We start from the raw sequence: 27,124 nt of genomic DNA on the forward strand, positions 1-27,124 counted from the left end.
TCACAATATTTGATTTCAGCTGGTATCTCCATTTTGAAAACCCTAGAGTTGAATGCATTTCATTAGGTCATAATTAATCTACCACTGAGAAGCTAATACACCAATTAAGTTCTTTTGATGCCTCTTGTGCCCTTGTACTACATGGAAAGAATTTTTAAAATGTTGTTGTGATACTCAGGGGAACAGAGGCATTAATTAACAGCTACTTCTCCTAAGCCAGCTTTAAACAGTGAGAGAAGCGAACATGTAAGACTGCCTTAAGCATATCAGAAATGCAATACCAAAGAATTTACCAATTGTGACATGGCTGCTCCCACATCAGTGTGGCACACATAGCAGTGAACTATAAAGAGCGCAGGGCTATTTGCAAGCTGGTTCCGAAGGCTACTTGCACCAGGTTCCTCTCTCCCCCCTTCCTTATCTATGTGTATATATATGTGTATATATACATACACACACAAATTTAGGTGACAAAGAAAAGATCACATTCTAAAATGTTCCTTTCAATAATAAGCATTCCTCACACCAAACCTGCTCTCTATGCTCTGTTCAGGCTTCTCTAATCAACTCTTTCATTTTCAGTCTTGTTCCAGGCTTAAAACCCATCACTTCCTTTCTTTTTTTGTTTTTTAAATTTGTCTTTTCTCTGTTCCAAACTAGCAACTAACATCATCATGTAAGTACTTTTCTGGCAGTTAATTGGGATTACATCTTTAATGAAAGCTTTTTTACAAACACAGGACAAACAGCACTGCGTTGCATGAGATACATCAGGCCTGGTGGGTTCGAGTTAGCTCTGGAGACCAGGATGCAAATACTTGTTCCATGTTGCACTCAGTGCTTAAAATGGATAAACATCAAATGGCACTCTCTTCTGACGATATTGAGTATACAAATACATGACAATCCATGCTTACTAGCTTTGTATGAGCTCACACTCTTAGATTAAATGCCTTGTCTGCTTTCAATTGCTTTTATGAAGACAATACACTGAAGAGAGTGAAGAGGGAGATAAAGTCCCTCGTGGAATCCTAAAGTCAAATGTTTGCCTATTTGATGTAGCTTTCTTGCAACTAACCATTATATAGGCTTTTAGCAAAATGGTAGCTGCTCCAGCTGAATACACATTTCAGACTTACTTTATCTGTACCCGAGGCATAAAATTTTGCAGTCCAAAAAAGTCAGTCATCCAATATATAATTGATTACACTGCACCATGAGGGGATACATGATCAATAGAGCTTCACTTCATTCTCCTACATAAGAACATAAGAATCTTTGTTCATATTACAGGCATCTTTTATCTGGCTTTTATCTGGATGATTACATTCATCTGTAATACAAAGAACAATTAAGAAATACCACATCTTTAGTGCAAAGATTTCAAAGAGGAGACATTAAAAGCTTACAAAACTGAAATTTAACATCATACTTAAGGCTCTGCTTTCATCTTCAAATAAGAGTGGGTTGCCAATAACAGAAGAAGCAGATTAAAAAGCAGGCTAAAATTGCTGAGCCAAAAGAAGCTGCCTTAATGAACTCAGACTGCATTAACAGTCCTTGGAGAGAAACTCACAGACTACATGGAGAAAGATGAGCAACAGCCACAGGGATCTGAGGAAGCAAAACCCAACTTTGCCCTGGAAGAACGTTTCAACTTTAGACCATTCAGTAGCTTTACATGTGTAAATACAGAGCAGTAAGAACAAGTGATGCAGCTGGATTCTACCTAGGAAGTGAAAATGAGAAGATGGTAGTAGCTTTCACCACAGCACCTGTGCAAGCTGCCATCTGTTAAAGAGTCAGGATAGTTATTTTCCAGCCCAAAGACAGCTAAGAACAGTGCGAAAGGGGAAAACTTCCTGCACAATAAACCACTCCTGTTCTAGGGGAGAGACCACGCTCAGGAGGGTGATTACTCTGCTTGATTAGAAGAACAAGATCTATATTCTATGGCTGCAATCCAGTAGAGAGGACATGGGGAAACACATTGACAGGTTTTGTCTGTAAAATTTATGGTAATATCTCTGGAGTCCGGAGCCCACAGCTGTTCAGATCAATTGTCATCTGAGCAGGAGCGAAGGGACTACAGAGGCAAGGTCAGAGAAGTACAACCAAATACTTACAGGTTTGTGAAAATACATACTTCAGTGTTCTATGAGCCTGTGTGACAGCTATTTAGGCTTGCAGCTTGTCCTCAAAGAGCTGATCAGCCTGTTTAGAAAGCAGTTCCTCCATCATCCTGACATCTGTCCTTCACAACAAGGAAGGACACTCTTCTTTCACATGACAAAGTCACCTCCTCTCAGACAAGCTGCCAGTCAGTGCTGCATATCAGCCCTCCTGCCTCACCTTCATGTCTGTAATCTCCAAAAACTGACTTCTCACATATCTTACTGAATTAGAGAGAAAGAAATATGATACCACCTAAAGCAAATCAGAGAATGAGTAAGGGCAATTAACAACACATTGTTCAGGCTTGCAAAAATGCAAAAATCTTTTCCACTCCCCCTGGAGATTTCCCCAAACCTTTCAATTTTTTCTTCCATTCTTCAAAGCACTTGATGGTGGTAGAAGAGAGACAGAGAAGATGAGCACCATTCTGTTGAAGGAGTGCCAACAGTAGTCTTATATAACGAATATGACACAACTTTGAGCCATGAATTATTTGGCTCTTAACAAAATCTCTTAACGCATTCTCCACAGGTGATAAGTTAAATGAGAAACTTGTTTGAGCCAACCTGGGTTGTTTCAGCTTGCATCATCATTTATTTCACCTTCCACCAACACTGATGAAGAGAGAATCACAGCACAAGGACCCAGTACACGTGGAACTAAATGAAAATCGAACCAACACAAAGCTGCTGCCTCCCAGAAAATGCTTTCTTCTGTCCACACATCAATAAAATTACAAAATGTGGGCTCTCTCCCCACCCCTTTTATTTCTCTCTTTTTCCCGGTTGGACAATCGCAGGTGGCTGACAGCTCTATCCTGCCACTAACTAAATAGAAGCCCTATTGAAAAGCATCAAGAGCTCTGTGTTCCCTCAATTTAATATCCCAGCACCAGCCAAGCAGACACTGCATCCTGCCAAGACAAACATATGGGACTTGGCAAAAGGGGAGGGGGACAGTTTCTGGAGACAGCCCTCCAGTCTAAACTTCTTAAGGAGTCGATATAAACATGCTTTTATAAAAAAGGTGCTGCCTCGTCTAAAAACACAGATTCAGTGCAAAAACACTACTACCTTTCACCATCTCTGTTAGTTTAAGGTGTGTTCAGTTCAATGACTGTGCAAAACCTGCGTCACAGCTACCTGCTGCTCGCTTTTTTAATCCAAAGATGAAAACTTTTTGGAGCCACACTGAACACTGGTTGTTTTATTGAAAGAAAAATAAAAGCAAAGAAGGATGCTTTGCCTGCAGCACACTTTGCTTTGCCCGCCTCCACCAAAACAGAGTTACAGTAGGTGGAAATTGATTATAAGCTTCCTACATGTGTCACTCCAAGGTTATACCTTCAGTGCACTATTACACCTCATGCCACACAGCAGCCATACTTTGTCAACAATCAACTGATCCTCCAGGTTCTTCTTTAAAAATGTTTATGCAAGGTAAGAAGAGTGACATATTCTATGACTTCTGAAGCTGAATCCTTCACTCTATGATGCCCCATTTCAATTCATAACTGCTATTTTCCAGAATTTTTTCATGCACTGTAAAAACATCTATTCTGGTGTATTTTTGAGCTTCTGCTGTAGATAGGCACAACTTCAAATATCGGGCAAAGCAGCAAAGCTGCAAGCTTGAGCAATGAACCCTTTGCTCAGGCACATCATGTATATATATACCCATATGCCCAGGCTTGGAAACAGGCTGGTGAAGACCAAATTTTGAAAGGCTGAAGGAGACAAATGCAAAGAGGTACAACTGTTCAAGTGAATTGACTTGCTTCCCCTGGCTTTTTTCACTGGACATGATTCTTGATTCCTGCATGGAAGCAGGAACAGAGACAGAATGCTGGCAGCATTGATGGCTGGCCTTAGCATTTCTGCAAGGGACCCTTCTATCTGCTTGGCCTATAGTGCCAAGGCCATGCAGCATTGAACACGGAGAAGAATTTCTTCTCAGAAAGAGTGGTGAGGAATTGGAACAGGTCTCCTAGGGAGATTGTAGAGTCACAATCCCCAGAGGTAATCAAGACGTGGAGATGTGGCACTGAGGGAAATGGCTAGTGGGCACACTGGGGATGGAATGGCATTTGGACTAGATGCTCTTAATGGTCTTTTCCAAACTTAGTGATCCTATGAAAGGCCAAGCAGCTTCTGACAACAGCAGAGGCAAAGAGCAGCTTGCAGTAGGTGCTGCAGTATCAGCAGATCACTCCTGATCAGTTTTTGACAGGGTTACTCAGAGAAGTGATTTAACTGAGCATTTGCAGTCTGTAAAGCAAGCACAAAAAACATCCAATCTATTAAACACAGTGGGGCACAACATTAAATCTTGATGGAATAACTACATGTCACTGACATACACAATCAAGTCTTGACACCTGTAGGAAAAAGGCATCACATTTTAGCAAAGAACACATTATACAAACAAAATGGTAATTAGAAACAGGAGTAAACAAAATACATTCTCTCCCTAAAGAGGACCGACAAGTAGAAGCACATTTGTCTAGCCCCACAGCTTCGTTTATTAAGCTACAGAAGCTCATGTATCACTGATACTAAAGTATGTTCATCATCTTTTAACCAGGCATTAAAATCTCTGGTAGAATGCTTACAGATACACTTCTGACAGCACAGCTGCGTTTTCCTGCTAGATAAAAGACTTCATAATCTCTTTTTTCCCTTTCCTTCCCTGAGCATCATTTTGTAGTCACTGCGCATAGCAGTGCTCCATACCAAACAAAAATGATTAGCTCAGCCATCCTCCTAATACCCTCAAAGAACATGTCAGTTCTCAAAGAAAATCTCAGTTCAGTGAGACTTCTTTGGATAGCTGGAGTCAAGTAACTTAACAGATACATAGAAGTCTCATTTCTTAAATACAAAACACATCTGGCAAACTAAGGTAGAGTTCACTTTCTGTTTATGATATTAGGATCTCCCTAATGCTTACCTACGTTTTTCTTGATTCTATTTTCTCTAGTTATTGCTTGCTTAGATAAACATAGTTTCTAATCAAAATAAAAGAAAGTGAAAGCAATCAAATAGCACACATTTGATTCTATTTATGAATATTTCTGAGTAATTTAGACTCACTGATACTTACTAGCACATTGCATGGAGGGCAGCTGCTAGGCTGTCCCAGCCCCAGAAGGACCACAATTCCTCACTACCATGGAGCGCATGGAGTTTGTCCTTGAGAAAGAGGGTATCAGCAGGAACAGCCTTCCACTGTTGAGCAGACTTCAAAAAACAAAACTGCCAAAAAATGAAACGGACAAGCAAAGACCTGGGCCATGCAACAGGCAGCTGGAGAGAGGCAAAAGCCTTGAGGATGGGCACTGCACATCGATACACAGCTTCACTCTTCCATGCTGATCAAACAGGTCTTTCCATCACTTGTTTGTGCAGCTGAAAACGTGACAAATCAAGACTGTGATGACACCAGTACTAGTACATTCCCTACCATATGAAGGTGTTAGCAGAGGAAAACACACACAGAAGGAACTGTTGAACGTGGGAGAGGCAGCACCACAACTTGGGAAGTGTCCAAGCCTGGTGATGGCACAGGCTGTTCCTGGGACCCGCAATGGGTGGCACAGCGCTCAGGCTGCCACCTGTGTTCTGCTCCTCCATCACAAGTGATCCAGATCCCTGTCGAGGCCTGTCTCTCAGGGCTGGCAGGAGAGAGGGGAAGCCGTCCAAAAGGACATACTTCTCTTGCTGCACATCTTCTGCATGTTAAAGTATTTATGGCCTCGACATACTTGGCATATAAAAAAATACTACGCATTAGAAGAATGCTGGAAAAAAGCAATATGGCAGTAACCTGCACATTTTGAGAAACAGATGTTATTGATACAATTGCTGGGCGCCTACAGAGGGAGAGAGGAGGGCTGCACATGAAATTCCTTTTCCACCACAGATGGACCTCCAATCCCCACAGACCCCTCCAGAGCTTCCTGGGCTCCAGGCAGACACACGGCCTCGCGACTTCGAGGCAGAACACTCGCACTTGTTGGCTTCCTCAGCACCAACAACCTTTGAGCTGTTTCTAGTATAGGAAGCCAGAGTGCAGTGGTTGATTTTTCCTCTCTAGAAGATTAATGTGATAAAAAAAAAAAATCAATGTTAAAGCAAGTCTTATCTGTTGTAGAACTCCTTGCAATACATTTCATAATAAAGCAAGAGCTCCTGAATCGTTTTGCTCTTATTTCTTGAAGGCTATTAAGCACAGACAGCAAAGAGAAGCATAAACCTTTTCTTATTAAAGAAGCTCCTAGAGTAAGATAGCATATATTTAAAAATATTAAAGAGTTTTGAATTGAAATATTAAAACAGCCCATGCTGCTCAGGTTTCACAACCAGTTGAATTATTCAGCCGATCATTCAACATCAGATTTTTAAAAGCAAAAAAGCCTCTGCAGCTATAGGGAAAAATGTTACTTGTTTGACAGAATACCAGGATGAACGCTCAGAAACAGGATGAAAACTTAGGAATGTTTAATATCCTCTTCCAAACTACAGACACAAGTTAAGAATAAGAAGCTAAGACACACTCTTACTGAAATGTCAATTGTCAAACTGACCAGAAACAGTACACTTGTTTCCTCAACTACAGTTCTTTCTGTGGTTAATAAACTAATTTAAATGAAAAGCATGTTTGCATTTAAAACTTTTCTAGAACACTGCATTATCTGAATAATGTAAACCTTTTAAGAGCAGTAATTAGACACAATCCTGTGAAAAATAACACAGACAAAAGCCATGCACAACTAATCATTTTGTAACATAGAAAGGTAAAAGCTAAGAACACAAGAAAGAGATCATGATCTCTGAATGGTCCATTAATATAGCAAAGAAAAGACAGAGGATGGAGAATTACACTATATGAACTTGGATCAGAACCACAAAGATCTCTTGTATCTGTTTTTAACAATTAGATTCTTATTAAGTGCCACGAACAACCGAGAACATAATGAAAATTGGTTGAGATCAAGCCACCCTTAAAAGCACGGTGCCATTTGGAGTCCTTGGTTGGTAATGAGCTGTAAATTTACAATAAACAGGACACAAGGCGGGGTAGTAAAAATGACCTGAAGCTGCCACAGACTTCTGTCTGTAACCACATTGAAAACGTACAGGACTTAAAACTGCTCTTGCATGTTACTGTCTGCATCCCATGCAAGAGTAGAACCTTCTCACAATCTCTGCCTGCTTCTCTGCAGAACAGAAGCGCTCTCAACTGCTGATTGATGCATCACCATAGGGAGACAAAAGACATTCAAAAGAGTCACAAAACTAGCCAATATTCTGCTCAACGTGCACAGAACAAAAGAAAATAACAGGTATACTATCAGGACATTGCACAGGACTAAAATTAAGCTTTTACTTCTTCTCTACAAACATACATTGGAAAATTCCCTTATGCTAAAATTTCTCATGCTTGGTTTTAATCCAAATTGGACTCCTTTTTCTCCCTTTCAGAAAGTCTAAGAAAAATCAATAAACCCCTTAAAAGTTATATGAAAACAAAAAGAAATAACAAACATTGATTTTATGTGGAAAAATGTGTCCCTATTTTTTGTTCTTGGAAAACCTACAGAGATTCATTTTAACAGCGCAAAACTGGCATGAAAAATGCTTTGTCCTTAAAGAAGGAATTGTGGTTTTAAAATATCAGTTATTAAAAACTGAAAAGTATGCATGGAACATGCTCAGTGCGGTCAGGCATCTCCCTGAGCCCAGCATATCTCTGTGAAAATATTTACTGAGTATGAGTTCTATCTTTGTGGCAAATACAGCTCTGTGCTAGTAGCTATTTTATGGTGAAAAGATACATGCAGCAGCAAAATTCACTTCTGTGAAAGCAGCCAGAGGTGTGTGTGACAACAGGCACTCAGGTCCACTGCCACAGGTAACATTTGTATGCGCTGTGTTACCTGTGCCTGTGGTAAGCTTGGTGTTTTTCCAACTCCCGGAGTCATGGGATTACATTAAAGTCATAGCTTCCTTCAAAAAGTGAAAACAAAAAGCAAAGACATTTGATAGTTCTCAAGGAAGGAAAAATAACTTCAAATCAAGTGTTGCATGCTCCAAAACTACAAAGTAAGTGAAAAGAATCCCGAAATATGAACACCTATCTGGGTGATACGATCTGGGGAATTGAAAAGGGGGACACTTGAGGCCAGCAGCATTATGCTTGTTGTGGCATACATTAGCAATATTTATCTGTCTACTGTCTGTATGCAGTAGCTACGAATGATGCTGCAGAACTATCAGCAAGTACAAACGTCCCAGATGCACGATGACATGAATCACTGCATTAAGCAATGTTGAGGTATCTGCGTGGTCCATTCTGCCCACGCAGAGCTCATCAGCTGGCCCAGCAGGTCTCATGTTGTTATCTTTCCCTTTGCACAGGGCAGGTGAGCTGGGGCCAGCTCTCATGCAGCAGCTCTCCTCCTGCACCCACCACAGCCATGCACCAAGCTATGCCTGATGGCTCTGTCTAAGGAGGTTCAGGAGAAATGAGAGTGAAGAAAGAAAGGTAAGGAATCCCTACATCCACTTGTAAGACCGAAATGCACCGCAGCCTCCCTGGGGAGAGAACCCCAGGGCCCCCGAAGCACCACTGAACTCTCTCACAGAGCTTCACGGGTGTCCTGACCTTGAGTGCTAGAGGGTGACTTCTACATTTCAGCACCACAGTGATTTGAATATATCCCCTCATCAGTGACATTTGTGTGCTCACATTAGCAGCAAGTATCAGCCCATCCTGCCATTTCCCTGCATGTGCGTTTACAAAATTCACAAATTCACTACAGATTCACACTTTTACCTCTCCTTCAGGAATTCCAAGTTACGCAGCACACTTCATGTGACGACATTCAGCACCGTGGAAGGCAAAGCCATCTGAAGTACTCCAACACTGACATCACCTCTACCATTTTCTAGGGCATTAGATACCTAGAGTCCTAATGTTCAAATCCATGAGCTAGTACCTCCCATGTGGCACCTACCAAATTCCAGCAAGAGGGTAATTTGAGTCACTTTTAAAACTCCTGATTCTTCTGTGCTGTATTCATAAGGTAGAAACTGATGGGTTTATTTCCATCATCTTCACTGATTTTAGAGGTTAGTGGGCTCATACTGAGGCTTTCCAGCAGGGTACTGTCTCCACTGTTGCCTGTACTTTCTCTGCCTATGGAGCTTCTTCTACAGATCATTTTCACAAACACAGAATAACAATTACACAGCTCTAGACTAGACTGAAAATAATCAAATATGATTACTTACATGCTCCTGAGAAACGGTACAGACACTGGACAGCTTGGCTCAACATTAACAGTTTTCATTTTCACAAGTATTGACTTCCAGGGTTTGCTAATGTTGTAAAGAGCAAATAAATGAGCTTTGTAAAGCACTTGGCCTTTCACCAGAGTCAAAAGTGCTGTACTCAGAGGTCCTTTGCTGTACAGGTCTTAATGCTACTGGCAAACTATCAGTGCAGATAATGAAGACAGTCCCTACATAAAAAGCTTTCCATAATAATAGAAAATTGTCAGACTTTTGGTGTTTTTTGTTTTTATGCCAGAAAGACCATACAGAAATTTGATGTATTTTACTCTTCAAAACCTAGGAAGCAACATTTCAAAGTACCGAACTGCCAAAGCGAGTAATATTTACAACAGACTCATTCTTTTCAACTGGCTCAACATCTTTTTGTAAAACCACGGTAAAATCCCACAAAGGAAATGCAGTTTTAAACATTAGCAATTTACTCAGGTATAAAACAAGAAAAGCAAATGACAGTGTGATTTGCATGTGGCTAGAAAGTTAATGTATTGCTTCACTGCTACTGCTTAGAAAAGAAAAAGTAAAATTTATTTATCAACCAAGTTGCATAAGCAGCCTATGAAAACTAAGTATGTGTTATAAATCTAAATGAAGTATATATTTTAGCCCATTAACAGGAGCAACAGTGCTTTAACTTTATCCATCATTTCAAGAAACTCATAATGAAATATGAGGTCAGGAGGTCAAAGTGACCAGTTTATTTCTTTAGATAATTCTTTCAGGGCCTGGATCAGAGAGCGATGATTAGAATTTCCGTGGGACCCTCCAAACAAGGTAAGAATTTGCACACAGATGGTCAGTTCCTACAGCAGACAAGCCCAATTTGCATGCCTTCTGCTTTTTCCTTTTTTTTTTTTTTCCCTTCAGTAATGCTGCATGATACTTTCTATCCTGTCTTGTTCCTTGCTCCTTTGCAAACCTCAGACCATGTGGCTCTGAGGTCAAATTCCAGATACAAATAAGTATGGTGCTGAATAAACAAGGAACATGAAAAAAGGCACTAGTGAATATGGCTTCTGTATCTCTACTCTACAAAATGCAGTTTCAAATTCAGTACAAACACTACAGTCAGTAAGAGCTTTGAGAGGGGTTACAAGGATTAAATTTTGAGAACATTGACTACTTCAGTATCTATTTACTTTCTTTTACTGAGACACATATTTTACCACATGTGATATGTGAAGGCAGAACATGAATGAGCGCCCAATTCATGTGCACTATATATGTTTATCAGGCATCCACAGAAGTTACACAACCTGTTTTTTATTACAGAAACTATAAAAAAGGGTTGTTCTTTCTAATTTTAATAAGCTTGGGCTATTTTATAAACTGTTAGTTGCGAGTCTCCAGGAATAAAAAAGTTTTGGTAGCAAAAAGCAAAAACCCAGAAAGGAAATTATTTGTCAAACTGCCCTAAAAACACTGGTTTGTAAAAATACATATCCAAGACAAAAGGGTGCGATTCAGTAACAGCTACAAAATAGATATCCAGAGCAGCTTCCAGTCACAGAGATTCCTTTCAGGTCATTTTTTAACCACCTTCACTAAGGACACTATCATTTAACTGCTCTCAGATTCCACTCTGATGTGTCTCCACCTCCCCAAGTGTGGGCTTATCTTCCACATGCCAAATGCGTGTAGAGGATGCACGCATTGCCAAATGCAATAGTACTGGCTATTCCTCCTTGTTGACTTTTGAGTTGGTCCGCATACTTTTAAATAGAAGTTACTACTGAAAATCAGCAGAGAAGATGCAAATATGGGTAATATGTAAATTCCCACTTTTCTGCTTCACAGACTTCAGTCTGCTCAACCAGTTATAGTTTCCGCTGAGTCTTATGAGACAGGACAAAATGAGGAGCATTGATTGCACTCAGACACAGCAGTTCCATACAATAAAACTATAGAATGTCTTGACCTTAAAAGCCCACCCAGTTCCAATATCCTGCCATAGGTTGGTTACCACCCACTGGACAAGGGGGTCCAGGGCCCCACTAAACTTGGCCTCGGGCAGCTCCAGGGGTGGGATGGGGTATCCACACCTTCTCTGGGTAACCATATTCCACCTGACATTTAGAATCATTTCAAAGGAAGGCTAGCAGCTTCATCCCTCCTTGGATCACAGCACACAAGCTCCCCATGGTCCTTCCGCAACTCCCATGACCTTGATAACAGATCATGCAACCATTTGCTTCTGATGAACTCTTCGTTCAGGCAAAGAGGTCTGCCAGTCCATTACACATATGCCTTCTGGAATTTCAACATTCTATGATCAGATGAAATATTCTTTAAAGTCAGCTAAACAATTATGCTTTTTTTTGTGAATTCCAGTCAAGGCTGTTTTTCTAGTTTCCAACCTGCTGTCTTTTTGTTTTTTCTTTGGTATCATAAAACGGTGTTATTTTCACTTTCTTCAAACACACTTTCAGGCAGGACATTATGTTCATTGCTGCTGCTCCAGCAAAAGACAGAAAGCTTAAGAAAAAAATGAGTAGTAGAAGTATTGCCTAAAAGACACATCAGTAACAGTGTGGGTGGCAGTCATCACTTCTTAATTGAAGGATGAGGAATTATGAAGGACGAGGAATAATGAAGGACGAGGAATTATGAAGGACAGTCGAAGAGAAGGAAATGATTCTACTTTCATCCTTGCTTTCAATGATTTAAAATTCTACTGTCATTCTCTTTTGAAAGCATAATAGAGACCCTGTTTTAAGAAAAATATCAGAACTTTTTTTCAGTCTTCAAAAAGTGCCATACAGATGCTTCCTGTGAGCCCACTTAAAAAAAAAAACAAAACACAACAACAACAACAAAAAAAAAAAAAAAAAAAAAAAAAAAAACAACCAAAAAACAACCACACCCAAAACAAAACCACCTTCACCTTTCTTGAATGGTCATAGTTCAAGGGAGAGAACTGCAAAAGATCTCTGGGAACTGACTTCCTCCAAAATCTACACAAGTAGATGATATAATATGGCAATAACAAGATAATGAAAGAAAGTCTTTCCTCTGGATGAAGCAATGGGGAAAATCATCCCATCCCAGTGGCACCAAGGAAAAAACGTTTACCCTCTGGTTCCTCTGAGTGCAGCCAGGGCCACAGATCCCACACAGGCCAGGGAGGTTAGTTTTCAGCGTGAAGTGTTTATCCAGTAAAATTCTCTCTCTTTTCAGGTAGAAAAAAGGCTTATTGCCCCTGCCAGTGGCTACTGCAGCCTATCAGTCAGATGAGGAAAAAAACTGATCTTGTGAAATTTGGAAGATGTTTTGCCTACAAGAAGGGCTCCCTTTGCTAACTCCCAAGAAAATCTCGTTTCTGTCTCCAGCTATTATGGAATTGCTGGTACACCAATAACAGTTGGGATTGGTTGATCCTTCACCATGTGAAAAAGACATTTGCTCTGCTAAGCTTGCAAGCATTTGCTAAATGGAATCATGCTTCAGGAAATAGGGTTGTGGAGACATGCTTCAGGAAATAGGGTTGTCCCCCTTTGAGGTGCCAGCAGATGGTGAGGGCTTGCAATTCTTTTTAAGGTCAGCCATAGCAAAGCAGGGCTTCAGCAATTCAGTCAAAGCTTTTTAACAGATATTTATTACAATTTGGGGATGAAAGGTACTCATAAGGCAGAACTATTTCCAGGAAGGTACTGCGTTACATGCAAGCAACAGCACCTGTGAACATGCACATGTAGTATCCTTGCCTCTTATACTCCTCATTTATACCCTGAATTGCACACCAACCATGAAGGAATAGACACCCTTAGTCTGCCAGGTACCTCACTTATACAAGCAAAGTAGTGGCAGTTCCTAATGGCAGTGCCTCAGATGACAGCAGCACCCTCCTGCACTCAAAGCTTCTCACTGCACACAGTCATTTACCCATGGTCCTGCAGAAGAGGGATGCATCCCTGTGGTCCTGCTCCCCATCATGGAAAGCAGAAGAGGGTGGCACGGGATAAGCAAGGCATAACTATCTATTCCAGCATGAATCCTACAAAACACTGTATCACACCTTTTATCAGAGTGACTGTGAACTGATACTGAGGTTGAAAATCTCTCTACAGCAAGCCTGCGCTAAACCCTGACAGCTGAAGGGAACCACCTCCAATAACTGGAGGCAGCTCAAGTCTCTGACCAACCACATGCTAGCTAATCAAAAATGACAGCAGAAGTTTATTTACTACAGAACAATACTCATGGAACAAACACTGATGAAACAAGCACTGAATCTCACTTTGTTGCTGCATGTGAAATGGGCTATTTAAGTGAAGCAAGCGCCAGACCTGCTAAGACGGGAGAGTTCTGGCCCCAGATGCTGATATAAAAGCTAGTGCTGGTAATGTCACTTCCATCCCACCCAACGCTGCTTCTGATGGGAAGTGCTCAGCACCCACACCTGCTCTTCCTGGGCTCTGCACAACCTGGAAAAATATGGACTTGAGAGCAGATTCAGCAGTGTTCTGAGGGAGAAGTGAAGGAAGAAAATTTTTGTTTAATCGTACAAAAACAGGGGTAACTTTCTCTTTTCCCTCTGCATATTCCTCATACCTCAAAAATGCTACAGTATGCATACTCTAAATGTAAGAGCAAAGGAGAAGTTTAGCAAAATTTACTTTCCATCAAGTTTAGCTCAAGGAGGGCTGTAAAACCATAACTGGACACTCTTGGAATATAAATGCAAACCTGTCCAAATTATGCATGGGAGATGTTTATTTTCACATATTCATAGTCATAAACAAGCATCCCTTTCATACCTTAACCGCTTTCTCGCCTCTGCAAGGCACTCTATCAGGAAAATGGAGAGTAAGCCAAGAGATAAGAACACAGTCATTCTGCTTTGTAACACACACACACAACACTTTCAGATGGGTACACGCAGAAATAAAATATATTTTAGACAGACCCTTTCCTTAAAATAGGCCACACCAAAATATTAAAAAATAAACTAAGAGCTAATAAAGGTGATTTTCAAGTTTAACTGCTACACCCCTTGAGAAACATAAGCTTTTTCTCTATGTAAGGTATTCCTAAGTGCATGTATGCAAACATGAGCCCACACATTCACCCTCCAACATCCGTGTATGGAAGCAGAAAGTAAGCACAGAGCATAAAGCAGACACCATAGCCTTACTGGAATAAGCTAAAGAATTGTGTGGGGAAGGAATTAAATGAAAATTAAAGCACCAAACTGTGGGAAAGGAAATGGGCAACACATTCGTACTTTAAATAGGATTTTTTCCAATACAGCAACAGATGTAAAGTTCTCTCCTACAGCAGAGGTCCATGAAATATGCTGGTGGTAATGCAACGCTTTCACTGAAGAGTAAAAAAAAAATAAAATGTAACAAAGCCCAGGAACACAAAAACACAACACAAAAAGTGATTTTAATCAATCCATAAGAAGCTGGGACAATCCACTAGAATTAAGGCAGATGCATATATAAATATTATTGAGTAGCGTTATCATGAATTTGATTGAGTGGCTCAGTGGACTACATCAAAGCCAAATACACGTAGCATTAGGTGATGTGTTCATACATATGCTACCTGGCTAACAACGTGGAAAATTTCATAAATGCACTCCTTTTCAAATGGACGTGTTCTTAAGTACAAAAATGCTCTTTTCTCAATTGAAAATAATCTTCAATATGTTAAAACAGACATCTTTTTAAAGTTGGCTGTTCTTAAGCAAGCTTAGAAGTCTTTCCTATTTCCTGATCAAGCATCACTCACAGCACAGCTTGAAGAAGGAACTTAAAGCATTTAATCTTTGGACAGTTTACACAGAAGCCTGTCAGGACTCTTGAAAAATACACACACACATACAAAAAATTGCAGCGTCAAGTACAGGTGCCCAGACTAATTCCAGTGCCCATATGACAGCAGCAATGCACACAGACCCTGTCTTGGGTTCCAGAGGAACCAGCATCCTAGTGTTCGTCCCAGTTTGGAGCAGTGAATTACTGCAGCCAAAGCAAAGAGGGAGAATAATGAGTTACTTGAAAGGCAGACTCCAAACACTTTACTCAAATTTGCTTATGGTCCTAGTTCTTTGCTCTTTTCTTCACCCAAGAAATTAGACTGGGTGAAGGCTACAGGAGAGGCAAACAATCTCATACTTGTTGATAAATCCCTTTTCTCTGAAGAAACCGTCAGGCCTTCCGCTGTTGTACTCCATTTTAAAATACACAACACCTTTTTCCATTTGGAAAACCTATTATCCAAACTGATTGTACATTTCCGTGCTATGAAAGATATTTGTGTGGCTCCTTATATCCTGGCCTAACTTGATCTACATTAAGTCCGTAGCAATACTACTGCATGTCTATTCACTTTTTCCTATGACCACACAATCCTTGGAACAGCAAGGAGACAGAACTGCAACCCATAGGAAAATTATCATTTCAGAAGAGGATTTAACGGGTGAATCAGCCTCGAAAACATGAACCATATAACTAAGTGGAAACTCTGAGCACAGTCCTTTTTACTATGTACAGTAAGCACAAAGCATGGAGGTTTCCCCAGTTCATCATCCTCAAACGGGTAGGCACAAAGTCAAAATGAACAACAGCAGTTTCCAGAACTACTTGCTGAAGCAAAGAGATTCACCCCATGTTTCTGAAAAAGAGCTTTCATTTCACTTGGTTTCATTTTACTTTGCTAATGGGTTAAGGTAACTAACAGTCCTGAGGAACAGGGAGGGGAGGCAGTGAGGGTTAAGAGCAGAGCTGAGACTTGGAAAACCTCACATCTCCTCCCTTCTCCTCAGCTGGTTCTGTCATTTGTTGCAAAGGTCTCCAAGTGGCTCATCCATCTACCTTAGGTATCTGTCTTCTCAAGACAGAACAGGCATAAGTTCCTTGGTTTACTGCAACAGAGGAAGCTTCACAAAAAATGAGTTTTGGTATGAGCTTTGGAAGAAAAAAATAAAAGGAAGTTCTTACATGGGGAAGGGGAATTTGCTCTAAGCAAGAATGGGACAGATGTAACAGAGGAAGAGAGAATGACGTAACTGCTAATAGTCAGGTCTCTTATGAAGCAGAGGCAAATCCGTTGTTAGCCCAAATCTGGCCCCACTGTATTAACTTATAAAATCAAGCAAGAAATAAATGGAGCTTGAGTAAACACCGGCGTAAACTGACTACATTGCACACTTCAAGAATGAAGCACTAGCTTCCCTTGAGTGACAACCTCACAAAGAACCAAACTACAAACATAAAAGAATCTTCAATATTATATCATTCTACACTGTATTGATATTTTGCTTTCATCACCATTACCTCCCTTCTCAATCCTCCTAACTCTTAGTGTCTTATGTAAGGAGCCTGAAATCTTGAATAACTGACATGATGACACTGCTTTTTTCTAAGTTTCTGAACATTGAGAAATCCCATTTACTGTGGATTACCATGCCTGAGAAGTCTCTATCAGCCTCTGGGAAGTGCTACGTACCAGAGCGGTGACAGGGATGAAGTCCAAGCCCAGCCTAATAGCAACCAAAGGCGACTGACCCAGCGGCACACTCTGTCGAGCCAGGGAGACTGACCGAGGTTCCCAGGCCAGGCCCGTCAGTTCAGAGAGGCAGCTGCAACATATCAAGCCCAGTTAATAAGTGTGTAGGGCTGCCAAGAGCAGTGAAATGCAAGTGGTAAGAACAGGCATGGCAGGCCAAGGGAGTTCACTGCAAGGATATAATTACTGTGGGAAGTGTGCAACACGGGAGGCAGCACAGATATAAAAATGTTAAATCAGTCTGAGATACTGCAACCATCTGCACAGAGCAGCACATGGTCAGTACGTCCATCTACCTCCCCAGCTGCCTGCTCTGTGCTCCCAGAATGTGCCAGGTTACAGATGTCTGTCTGCTCAGCCACAGCCCAGCCTGCGGAAATGCACTGCTTCCCACGCCATTCTCAGCCCGGGGGAGAGCTCATGGGGCCACAGTCCCATTTCCAGCCTCAGGACATATCTCATACTCCCCAAGAGTACCCACACCTTTGCCCATCACAGCTGGCTCCCACTATGTTCACTGCAGCTGCTCACATGCCACGATACTTCCATCCCCTTCCTGCAGCCCCACACACAGCACACATAGCCCTGCTTGATGATGGATCCCTGATGATATTCTTCTTCAGAAGAGATTCCCATGTTAGCTGTTTGTCTCCAAAACGCTTTTCTAAAAACTGAGAGCAAAGGATCACCAGCTCCTAGAAAGCTATTTCACCACTGAGTAATGTAACCTCCCGAGCATGGGTGAAATCATGCTGAAACAACGCATTAGTGCCAGTATATGAACGTGAAACCTGTCTTTACTCAAGGCCTAGTGGAACAATGGGTAACAACTAGCATTTGAAACTAATCAAAACACCTCAAAACTGTTTAGATCCAGGTACACACTTAAGGCATGTCGTTAACTTAAGCATATTTTTAAGGGTCTTTCTGAATCAGGGCTTAAATCTTCATGCAAGTCTCTCTGACTTTCTCAAACATATTTGCACAAAAGAAAGTAACTGCGCACATCTCTGCACATCCTTCCATTTCAACACTTCAAAGGCTCTGCAGACAGTAATGAAAAGAATGCCAAAACCACTGAGAGTAGGCAACTCTCATTAGCTTCCTTTCATGAAGTTAAGACAGAGTCAGACAAACATTTGAGAAGACCCTGTTTTTAAGAGATCTGTATTAACGGACTGTAATGTCAGATAATCACAAAAAAAGCCTCTCAGAATATGCTGAAATCCCCCCAGATACCAATAGCTGAACATAAACGTGCATAAAAGTACTGACTGTAATGGCTTCAAAGACATACACAGGTTTCTTCATGTCTTGATATCCTTAGCAAAAAAAGAAATGAAAATAAACAAGTGAGGAATCATCTGTCATAAATAATGATAGATTCTTGACAGCTTTCCTGTCTTTAAGGATTCTCCTGGTTCAACAGCTGCATGCGAAAAGGCAAGCAGCCTCCTGAAGGGCTCTCACTTGCAAACAGTCATTCTTCCAGATGATCGTACGCAGACATATGCAGCCCTGGACTTGAAGATCGTGGCTGTTGGGTAAAGTCAGTCACATATTTCTTGGCAGCTAAAGTCAAAGATGGAAAACCTAGCATACCGGGGCTGACCCTTGCATTTAAAGGTAGAGCACCTAATGCTCTGATAAGAAACGCAAGGCAACATCCACACATTCTTGCATTCCATGAATGTGAATATAAAACAGATCACAACTCAAACAAGGAGACATATGTCTACAGAGACAGACTCCATAGTAAGTACAGTCTAATGCATCACATACCAACATCTGTTTGGGTTTTATTGCAAAAGGAAGAAAGCTAAATGAGAAACTTTTTTTTGTGCAACACAGAAAAATTTGAGAAAAAAACTGGGAAAGTAATTATTTACAACAAAAGCAGAGATTCATTCAAAAGCTTCTGCCTTGTTATTTCCCAGTGTAAAGTTTGCTGTGTTCTCTTTGTTTACAATCTGAAACACCTGCAATGTTTGTTTGAAGTGAGTCACTTTCTGTGTCTTCACAGCAGGAACAGCACAAGGCACAAGCAATCTGTGAAAAATGCCTCCTATGAGCTCTGCTTTGAATTGACTGACTTCCTCCTCCTTTAACATGCAATTGTTTTCCCAATTTTCTATAGCCATATGCTGCTCTAGAAATATACATCTACTTTCTTAGTAACAAAATTACAAAGCCAGATAGGCTTCAGTAACTTCTGAACAGTAAACTCCTCAAAGCCATTAAACCTACTGTAGCATCTTGGTGTCTTGGAACAAGAAACTTAATCACAGAAGCAAGAAACTAACATACTGCCCATCATACGTGCACCTGGAAGCAGAATAACTTCAGCTGTCTTGGTTAGGTATATGAATTAGACAAAACACTTCATTTAGTACAGCGATGCACAAAACTTGTTCCCACAGTTATCCAAAAAAGAAGGCACCATTAACACCACTTGACAAGCTAAACTTGATGATCTTTATGGGTCCCCTCCAACTTGGGATATTCTATGATTTTATAATATAAGGCCTTTCATTAATGTTTGCTTGCATAATCTTTCTAAGGAGAACAGAAGGGAAATTGCTACTCAGATGTAAATAGGGAAGAGGCTGGTGCAACTCAGGCAGGAACACCTGTCCTAACCCTTTGGTCAGTCTGTGCCTAATGAGATCAGCAGCTGAAGAGCACCACGGTGAAGCACTGCTGTTCAGGCACCAGCAAGGAGGAAATGCAGAAAGGAAGCAGTACAAGAAGTGGGAATGTAAGAACTGGAGAACTGTGAATGTGTGAGGGAAGATCACACCCTGCAAGCGCTGCCTGGTTAAACTGAGCCTTCCTTCTGATCTTGTCAAGTTCATACAATGATACGCTCCTCCAACACTGCAACATATTCTATTTCTGAACATTTACTAAACCAAAACCAAATAAAGAAAAGGCAAAATGGACTTAAATCTAGGCTGCTATTTGTAAACTCATTTCATCATCTGCAGATGAAAGTCACTAAGAGCTTTACTCCTTCTACCCTTCTCTGACAAGAGACCACAGGCCTCAGTTTTCCGAGCCCACAGAGCTAAAGGATGTTATTTTCAGCTCATGAATGAGAGAATGACACAAAGATAACCTTCTAGGAAAAGCATCAGGTTTTCCTTTCATCAGCACTCATCCCTTCCCTTCCCAGTACTGGATCAACAGCACTGCACTGCACCAGCACCAACGGAACTCCATAAAGCTGCCATAGCAGAGCAAACCATAGTAATATGAACATACAGAAGAAAACATACAGTATTAATTACAGTAAATATCAGCCATAATTACAGAAGGCCAAATTCAGCAGTGAACTACAAACCACACCTCCTGAAATGAGAGATAAGTGAGGACTTCCCGATATGCTATCTAGACTCAAAGGATGATTTTGCTTGATGACTGCACTCAGTCACAAGTTTTGCTGTAATGCTGTCAAGTATTTGACAAACTCTATAAATACTTTGACAATAAATGCTGCTATTGGGGGTGAAAGTATCCAGAGAGATATGGCACATAAACCCAAAGACTGGCTTTCTGAAATGCAGCACTGCTTTACAACGCCCAAGTTAGAATTAACATTACAAATCTACTCATCCTGAGTTTTACGTATGGAAAATATGAAACAGGGTTTATTTTATTATTATCATAAGCTGACACACTCACATTTCTTAGCATTTGTCACCCACTAACACTACAATTTTTTTTTTTTTAAACACAGTAATGCAAACAACAGGCAGCTTTTACATGACGAATTAAGTGTTCTTTTGCTATGACAAGTGCATGCACATGCATGGGATCTTTGTAACAAACAGTTATTTTCAAGGGATATTAAACAGATGGGAAGATAGGAATTTCCAAAACTTATGGCACGCAGATGACTTTTACAGCAGAAGTAGATATGTAAACTGATTCATAACAAAAGTGTTTAAGTATTTTGTTTTTTAAAACCTAAGTTCAGATTCAGGAAGAGACAATGAACAAAATCCTGCTTTACTAGTGTAAATGTCAATAATTCTGTATACTTACAGTGAAGTAGTCAAAATTCAGCACCACTGTGCTCCACATAACCTCATACATCCAAGCACTGAAAGCAAACACTGAACAATATGAAATACAGCAGGCTTTATGAAATAAAGAGTAATGCAAAACATAATTTGGCCCACCTATCAGCAGGTGACCTAAGAATCATAATTAAAATCTCCTCACACACATACTAAAATTTGTGAGGGCTTTTGCCAACCAGTGGAAGTCAAGCGTTTTTTTGCTGTTACTGATGAGATCAAGCTTGCTTTATAAGCTACACAGCGAGCGGATTGTAACCATAGTGATTCCTTTTTCTTTTTCTCCAAAAGGTAAGAACCTGGGGGGACTACACTGGCAAGTGCATGCATTTCTTTGAAGTCAAAAATAAATCTTTTGAATAGACACATGGCCCTAGAATTTCTCACTGTTGTTCCAGTTTCTGTTAAGCCATATCATCTCACTCTTCACATATTTAGAATACACTGAGGATCAAGTATTCTAGCTGGGCTGTAAGAAGCACAGTACAGCAGCAGGGAAGTCAGAAATGCTAACTTACAGCTACTTCTGCTAAGCTGAAAGCTGTTGGGAGAAAAGAACAACTGAAATGCCATCAATCTTCAGGATTATTTATTTCACATTCATCTGTTTAGAGCTCCTAAGGATTATTACAAGAGCTAGGTGAAGTAAGCTAGCTGAAGTGCTCCAAAAATCTGCTTTTCAGCACAAGCTGTTGTCATTACAGCTGCCCAAAACAGAGAGCAGTAAAGCTGCTGCTGTAACTCTTCACAAGCCCGTGAGTCCCTCAGCAGCACTGTAAAACACAGCACAGGAGCCAGAGTGTTTGCCAAGGCCTGCTGCTGGCAGGAGGGTCAGACAGCTCACCCTTTCACACTACACACATGCCCTGCTGGTGCCTTCAATCCTGCCATGTGGTAGGTGGCTCAGGGGCTTAAAGAAGCCCCTCAAAGACTGCACAGGACAGCTTGTGTTGAGATGAACAGAGACAACAGTGACTCAGGAGCATTTACCCACTCTTCTCCTTTAACAAAAAGCACATTTTCCTCTAGTTCAGCCCCTAAAACCATGGAAAGCAACTAAGGGGCTTCTCCTGGGCGCTGTGAGAGAACAGCAGCAATATGGAGCACAACTCAGAAACCTCCCATTCTTTAGGATCTTGCTGGCACCTGTTGGCTTCTTCTCACATATGCAGAGGTTTGAGAATACAGAAACCACTTCAGTAACTGAAAACACTACACAAACAGCTTGTCAGCCACATGGCGATCCCTGCCGATATTGCTGTACCCCTTAATCTAATTCCGTTTAATCCAATTTACTGTCTTAAAGTGCTCTGGCACTTAACGCAAGAACTTCATTCAGGATTAGTGATAAAACACAGCTCTCAGCCCAACGGTCTCATTCACTGTCAAAGTAACATCCAAAGCTCTGCCTATCCAGGCAGATGTCTGCAGGATCACAGTAAATGCAGCACACTGTCAACAGATTCCACTAAAAAAACAGAAGGAAAAAAAAGAAAAACTTACAGAATTTGACAATCTAAGATGTAAACATCATCAGTGCTTTCCTTCTTTTAGTAAGGAAAGTCAAGGAGTTACGGCTGTGCACAGCCCTACGCACGGAATGAGGAGTTTCAGATATTCATGCAGACAGTCACACAGTGACTGCTTTACCTGAAATAAATTATGTGCTGCAGAAGCTGGGAGGTTTGCTAGCCAGCACTTATCACAAAATGGAATCAAATCATTAACATCTCTGGCATGTGACAGGAAGAGGGAAACGTATTTCCAAGAAGGGATTCTTGTTGCAGACTTGTTCATATGATTCCTCCCCTGAATAGCAGTAGAGTAACCACTACATTAATCTTCCTGAATGTTGCAGCCATGTTCCACCACTGCTCCTGCTACTTAAAGAGCACAAGGTAAGTATTGTTAGCTTTCTTTACCGCATGATTGAATTAACGAATGGTATGTGTACTCAATATATCCCAGTCTTTCAATATGGGATTTGTGTACCAAGCCAGTCATTGCAACTGTTGAAGCCACAATGAAATATCACGCGTTTTTAACTAACATAGCAACCAGGCTGGCATGGTTTCGAGAATAAACCATTTATAGATGTGAATCAGTCAACTCTTACATGAGAGCTTCAGATAAAACAGAACTACACCTTAAAAAAAAAGAAAAAAGAAAGAAAGATGCCTACCTTCTAAATATATCCTTCAAATTTTATATCTTTTGCCATTTTTGGACTACAGGGCACCCTGCACATTTGATGCCTAAAAAGTAAGGAGTGACAATTTCCATGCCAAATTCTATGCTCACTCATTTGTGTGTTTAAATAACTTAATTATAAATTCTCCCATTTGTAACACCACCTCAGGAAAGTAATAAGGAAAACCAACAAACGGCAGGTTTGATTTCTCTCCGTCTCACATTAAGGACTTTGTTCATCAAACTCAGAGGAATGATCCCAGATTAAATCAAAGGACTATGCATAAGTATGCTGCAGCATTTTCTAAGGAATTTATGAATGGAGATTTTTTCAAGTGAGATCATTAGTACTGTATAGTCAAAAACAACAAAAGCTGTGTACAAAGTGATAAAACGCCAGACATTAATGCCATTAAGTAAGACTTACCAGACCATCACAATTGCTAATTGCAACAGAAGCTCCAGGGATGTCAGTTATGTCTCCCACGTAAGCGCAGTTGGTCCACAGGGGCTCTCTTTTCCACAACCTCTCTGTAGCAGTTCTAGTCTGACTTGAGTTACCAGCACCATTTCCACTTCCAGTTTCCACAGAGTCTTCGTACCACTCCACTACTGCCTCAGGAGCCACTAAACGAGTGTTGGGTTTCAGCCGGAGATGGAATTCCCTTCCAAACGCGGTGACATTAAAATACAGCTGTTTGGGGCTCTGGGATACCTCCCGTGTTGATCTTCTTTGATGGCTTGCAGAGAGTATATTGGAGATATAGCTTCCATCTGCATCGGTACTAATTGGAATCACTAACCCATACGGTCTTGGTCTGCTTTTTTGTAATTCTGCCAAGAGAAATATCCCAAAACAAAATAAAATTAGAACATGAGTGTGGAAGAAAACCTTAAGACTGAAGAACAGATGCAGAACTACAGAAGTGTGTGTCCCTGGAAAGAAAAAGTAATGCAAGGATGCAGCCGGCTACTGGCCTGACCATCATGGGCTACATTCACGCACAGAATGCTCCAGCTGCACCCAGTTTGTTATACAACACACAACTACTGTGCCTGCAGTCCTAACATCAAATGCAAATTCAAATGCAATGCTGGACCCCTCTGCCTCTCATCTCCACTGCTGGTATTCCCAGTTTAGGATTCCTGTTAGAGTTGCTCTAAACCACTCCGCAGATGAGTTCGGCTGAAGAACAGCAACAACTTGTGTAAGTTTTTATAACGACGAGGGACAAAGTCACTGCACCAATACGTACTAAATTATCTGACAGTCAGTTAGTATGGATAGAAGTCATAGCCAAATGTAGGATATGCATCACTGCTCTTTACTGTACTCAAAACTTACAGACCTTTACCTTACAGCAAGGCCTGAAGTACTCTTACCACGTCAACTGTTCTCAGAAACATGCTTTGTACTATTATCACGTGAGCACACATAGGGCACGTTAGAAAGAAGTGTCTTTACAGATCATCATGTTATGCAAACTGTAACAAACCAGAGATAAAGAGATGGGCAACACATTTCAGCTATAGGAAAAGCACACACCATGCCAAGGTGCATGAACACAAGAAGCTGTGCCCAGGTATGCACCTCAAATAAACACACACCACAGATGCTGGGATGCACATTAAGCGCATGCAAAATATCCTCCTTGTGCCAACTTTTTCAAGAAGCAGGTCTTTCATGACTCTATTTTCATAAAGCTTGCAGAGCAAACCCTGAAATATTCATTTATATTTATCTGGGGAGTTTCCTGGGGTTTAGGTTTGCTTGATAGCCAAAGAAGAGGCAGCAACCCTTCCGAACTCTCCTGTAAGAAATGCCAAATCTGTCATGCACCTTAAACAGAATTGTTTGCTCCTGTGTCAAGGTTTAAATAAAGTGTGACTTTACTTGCGAAAATCAAGTGATGTGTTTGGTATGTAACTACAATTTAGATACTAATTTTAAATTTTTTCTGCAGTTTCAAAAAACAGAAAAGACAAGAATCCAGTGGATATCACATCACTGATAGTAGCATAAGCAACAGCTTTTCCCTCTGCAGGAGGGAAAAACCTAATAAATCCTCTCACCCATTAACTTGCTGATGCCTTTCCTCTTAGCAGAACTTGAATAATGGAACTCTAAGGTAACAGATTAGCTGCTTCTTCCTACGCTACAGATTTCCATCTAAATCTTGCATCTTCCTGCAGTACAACTGCAGTCATAACAACTGCAGAACAACCATTGTTGATCATATTGCCCGAAGCAGGCATGCCCAACTCCCAGCCCACAGGCTGCATGCAGCTCAGCACAGTCCCAGCTGAGCACCCATTGCTCAGCACCAGCCAAACAGCAGTGAGCTATTAAGTGTATATAGATTGAAACAAGGGCATGGGGCACAGCTGACTTAAGTTACAGCAAATATTTGTATGCACTGTGATAGACGGCCTAAAAACAGTCCTGTGCACAGCAAAAAATACGCAGCACTGCTTTCCATTCTCATAAAGGAATTTGAGAATAGGTTTCAAGAGTGCTGGAAAAAAAAATGCATTTTTTGGTATATTTGCAATTCTGTTTAAAGTTAATATAAATAAATTACCTACACATTTTCAAATGGAGTGTATAGATTTGCAATCAGACATTCCCATGGGTCAAATCAGGATGCTGCCTAACCAGCAGTAGCAACATCAGCTGACTTGTAGAATTCCCACTAGGTTCTGAATTTGCCTGTGTGAATGCAACACTTAAGAAAGAAATAAATAAAGGCCCCTTTCTATCTTTCTGTGTAGTCACTTACCTGGAAGCTCTGAAAATAGCATTCTTAGCCCTAGATAACAATTACTTGCCCTCTCCACTGTCTGGTACTATTAGACACTGATGAGAAAAGCAAGACTTTCGCTCAGAGAAAGGTTTTCTGCTGTTACGGCTTATCACATTCAGCCCTTCATCATGACACATGCACACCTTAAGGAACACCACTGTAGAACAAGTTCATCTTTTCTGCAAGACTTTTGCAACCTGGGAGTAATCAGGATATTCCGTGTCTGATTTCCATCCTGTGAAAGGAGAAGGAGACACATTCCCAGGCCAGGACACTGCTAAGAAGTGCACCAACTCTGAAGTCTTATTACCTATATGACAGTTAAAAAGACATTAAGGACAGAATTACTCCCTAGTTCTTCTCCTGAGAGAACTGGCAAAAACACTATTAGAGTGATATTACTGATCCTTTCAGTTTAAAGGCCTCCTGGGTTGAGTAGCTCAGATGGCAACACTAAGTGCCACTGAGAATTCCTCAAATAAATATAATTAAATGAAAAATTTTACCCATTCTCAAGGTGAATCGCACTTGAACTGAAAATTTATACGTTGATAAAAAGCTCGGTAGCTAATGCCTTTTTCCTGGAAGCAGCGGCTGCTTGTTTTACAAGACTTGCAAATTCAACTAATAAATTTGGTAGGAAAACATTACTAAGGGCTTCATACAGCTGCTTTTTCTCCAGCTTGCTTTTATTCCAGTTGCTGAGGGATTTGACTGAAAAATAATGCATAGCACTAGTAGAAGACAGAATGACATTTAAGTTTTTGCACTACAAATATCTTCATGTAACGCATAGATGCTGTCCAGGCTGGATGGGGCCCTGAACAACCTCATCTAGCTGAAGGCACGTGGAACAAATGGGCTTTGAGGTCCCTTCCAATCCAATTCTATGAACTGACGTACATCTACTCAACAAACTGATAGGTACTATATCCTAGAGAAGCGAAAAGTGAAAAGTTCCTTAGAATTTTTATCAATCTGAAAACTTAATCCATGTCCCACC

At 40.8% G+C, this 27,124-nt stretch overlaps 1 protein-coding gene across 3 annotated transcripts in view; it reads right to left on the minus strand.

The window, feature by feature from the left end:
• ADAMTS3 (ADAM metallopeptidase with thrombospondin type 1 motif 3) overlaps positions 1-27,124 on the minus strand; it is a 141,866-nt gene that overhangs the window by 95,456 nt on the left and 19,286 nt on the right. For all 3 annotated transcript variants that reach the window (XM_048942692.1, XM_048942691.1, XM_048942689.1), the window contains one exon: positions 23,745-24,151. In XM_048942692.1, coding sequence (XP_048798649.1) covers positions 23,745-24,151 — 407 coding nt within the window. The remainder of the gene's footprint in view (positions 1-23,744; positions 24,152-27,124) is intronic.

The sequence above is a fragment of the Lagopus muta genome, chromosome 4, assembly GCF_023343835.1.
Source record: "Lagopus muta isolate bLagMut1 chromosome 4, bLagMut1 primary, whole genome shotgun sequence".
Lineage (NCBI taxonomy): Eukaryota > Metazoa > Chordata > Aves > Galliformes > Phasianidae > Lagopus > Lagopus muta.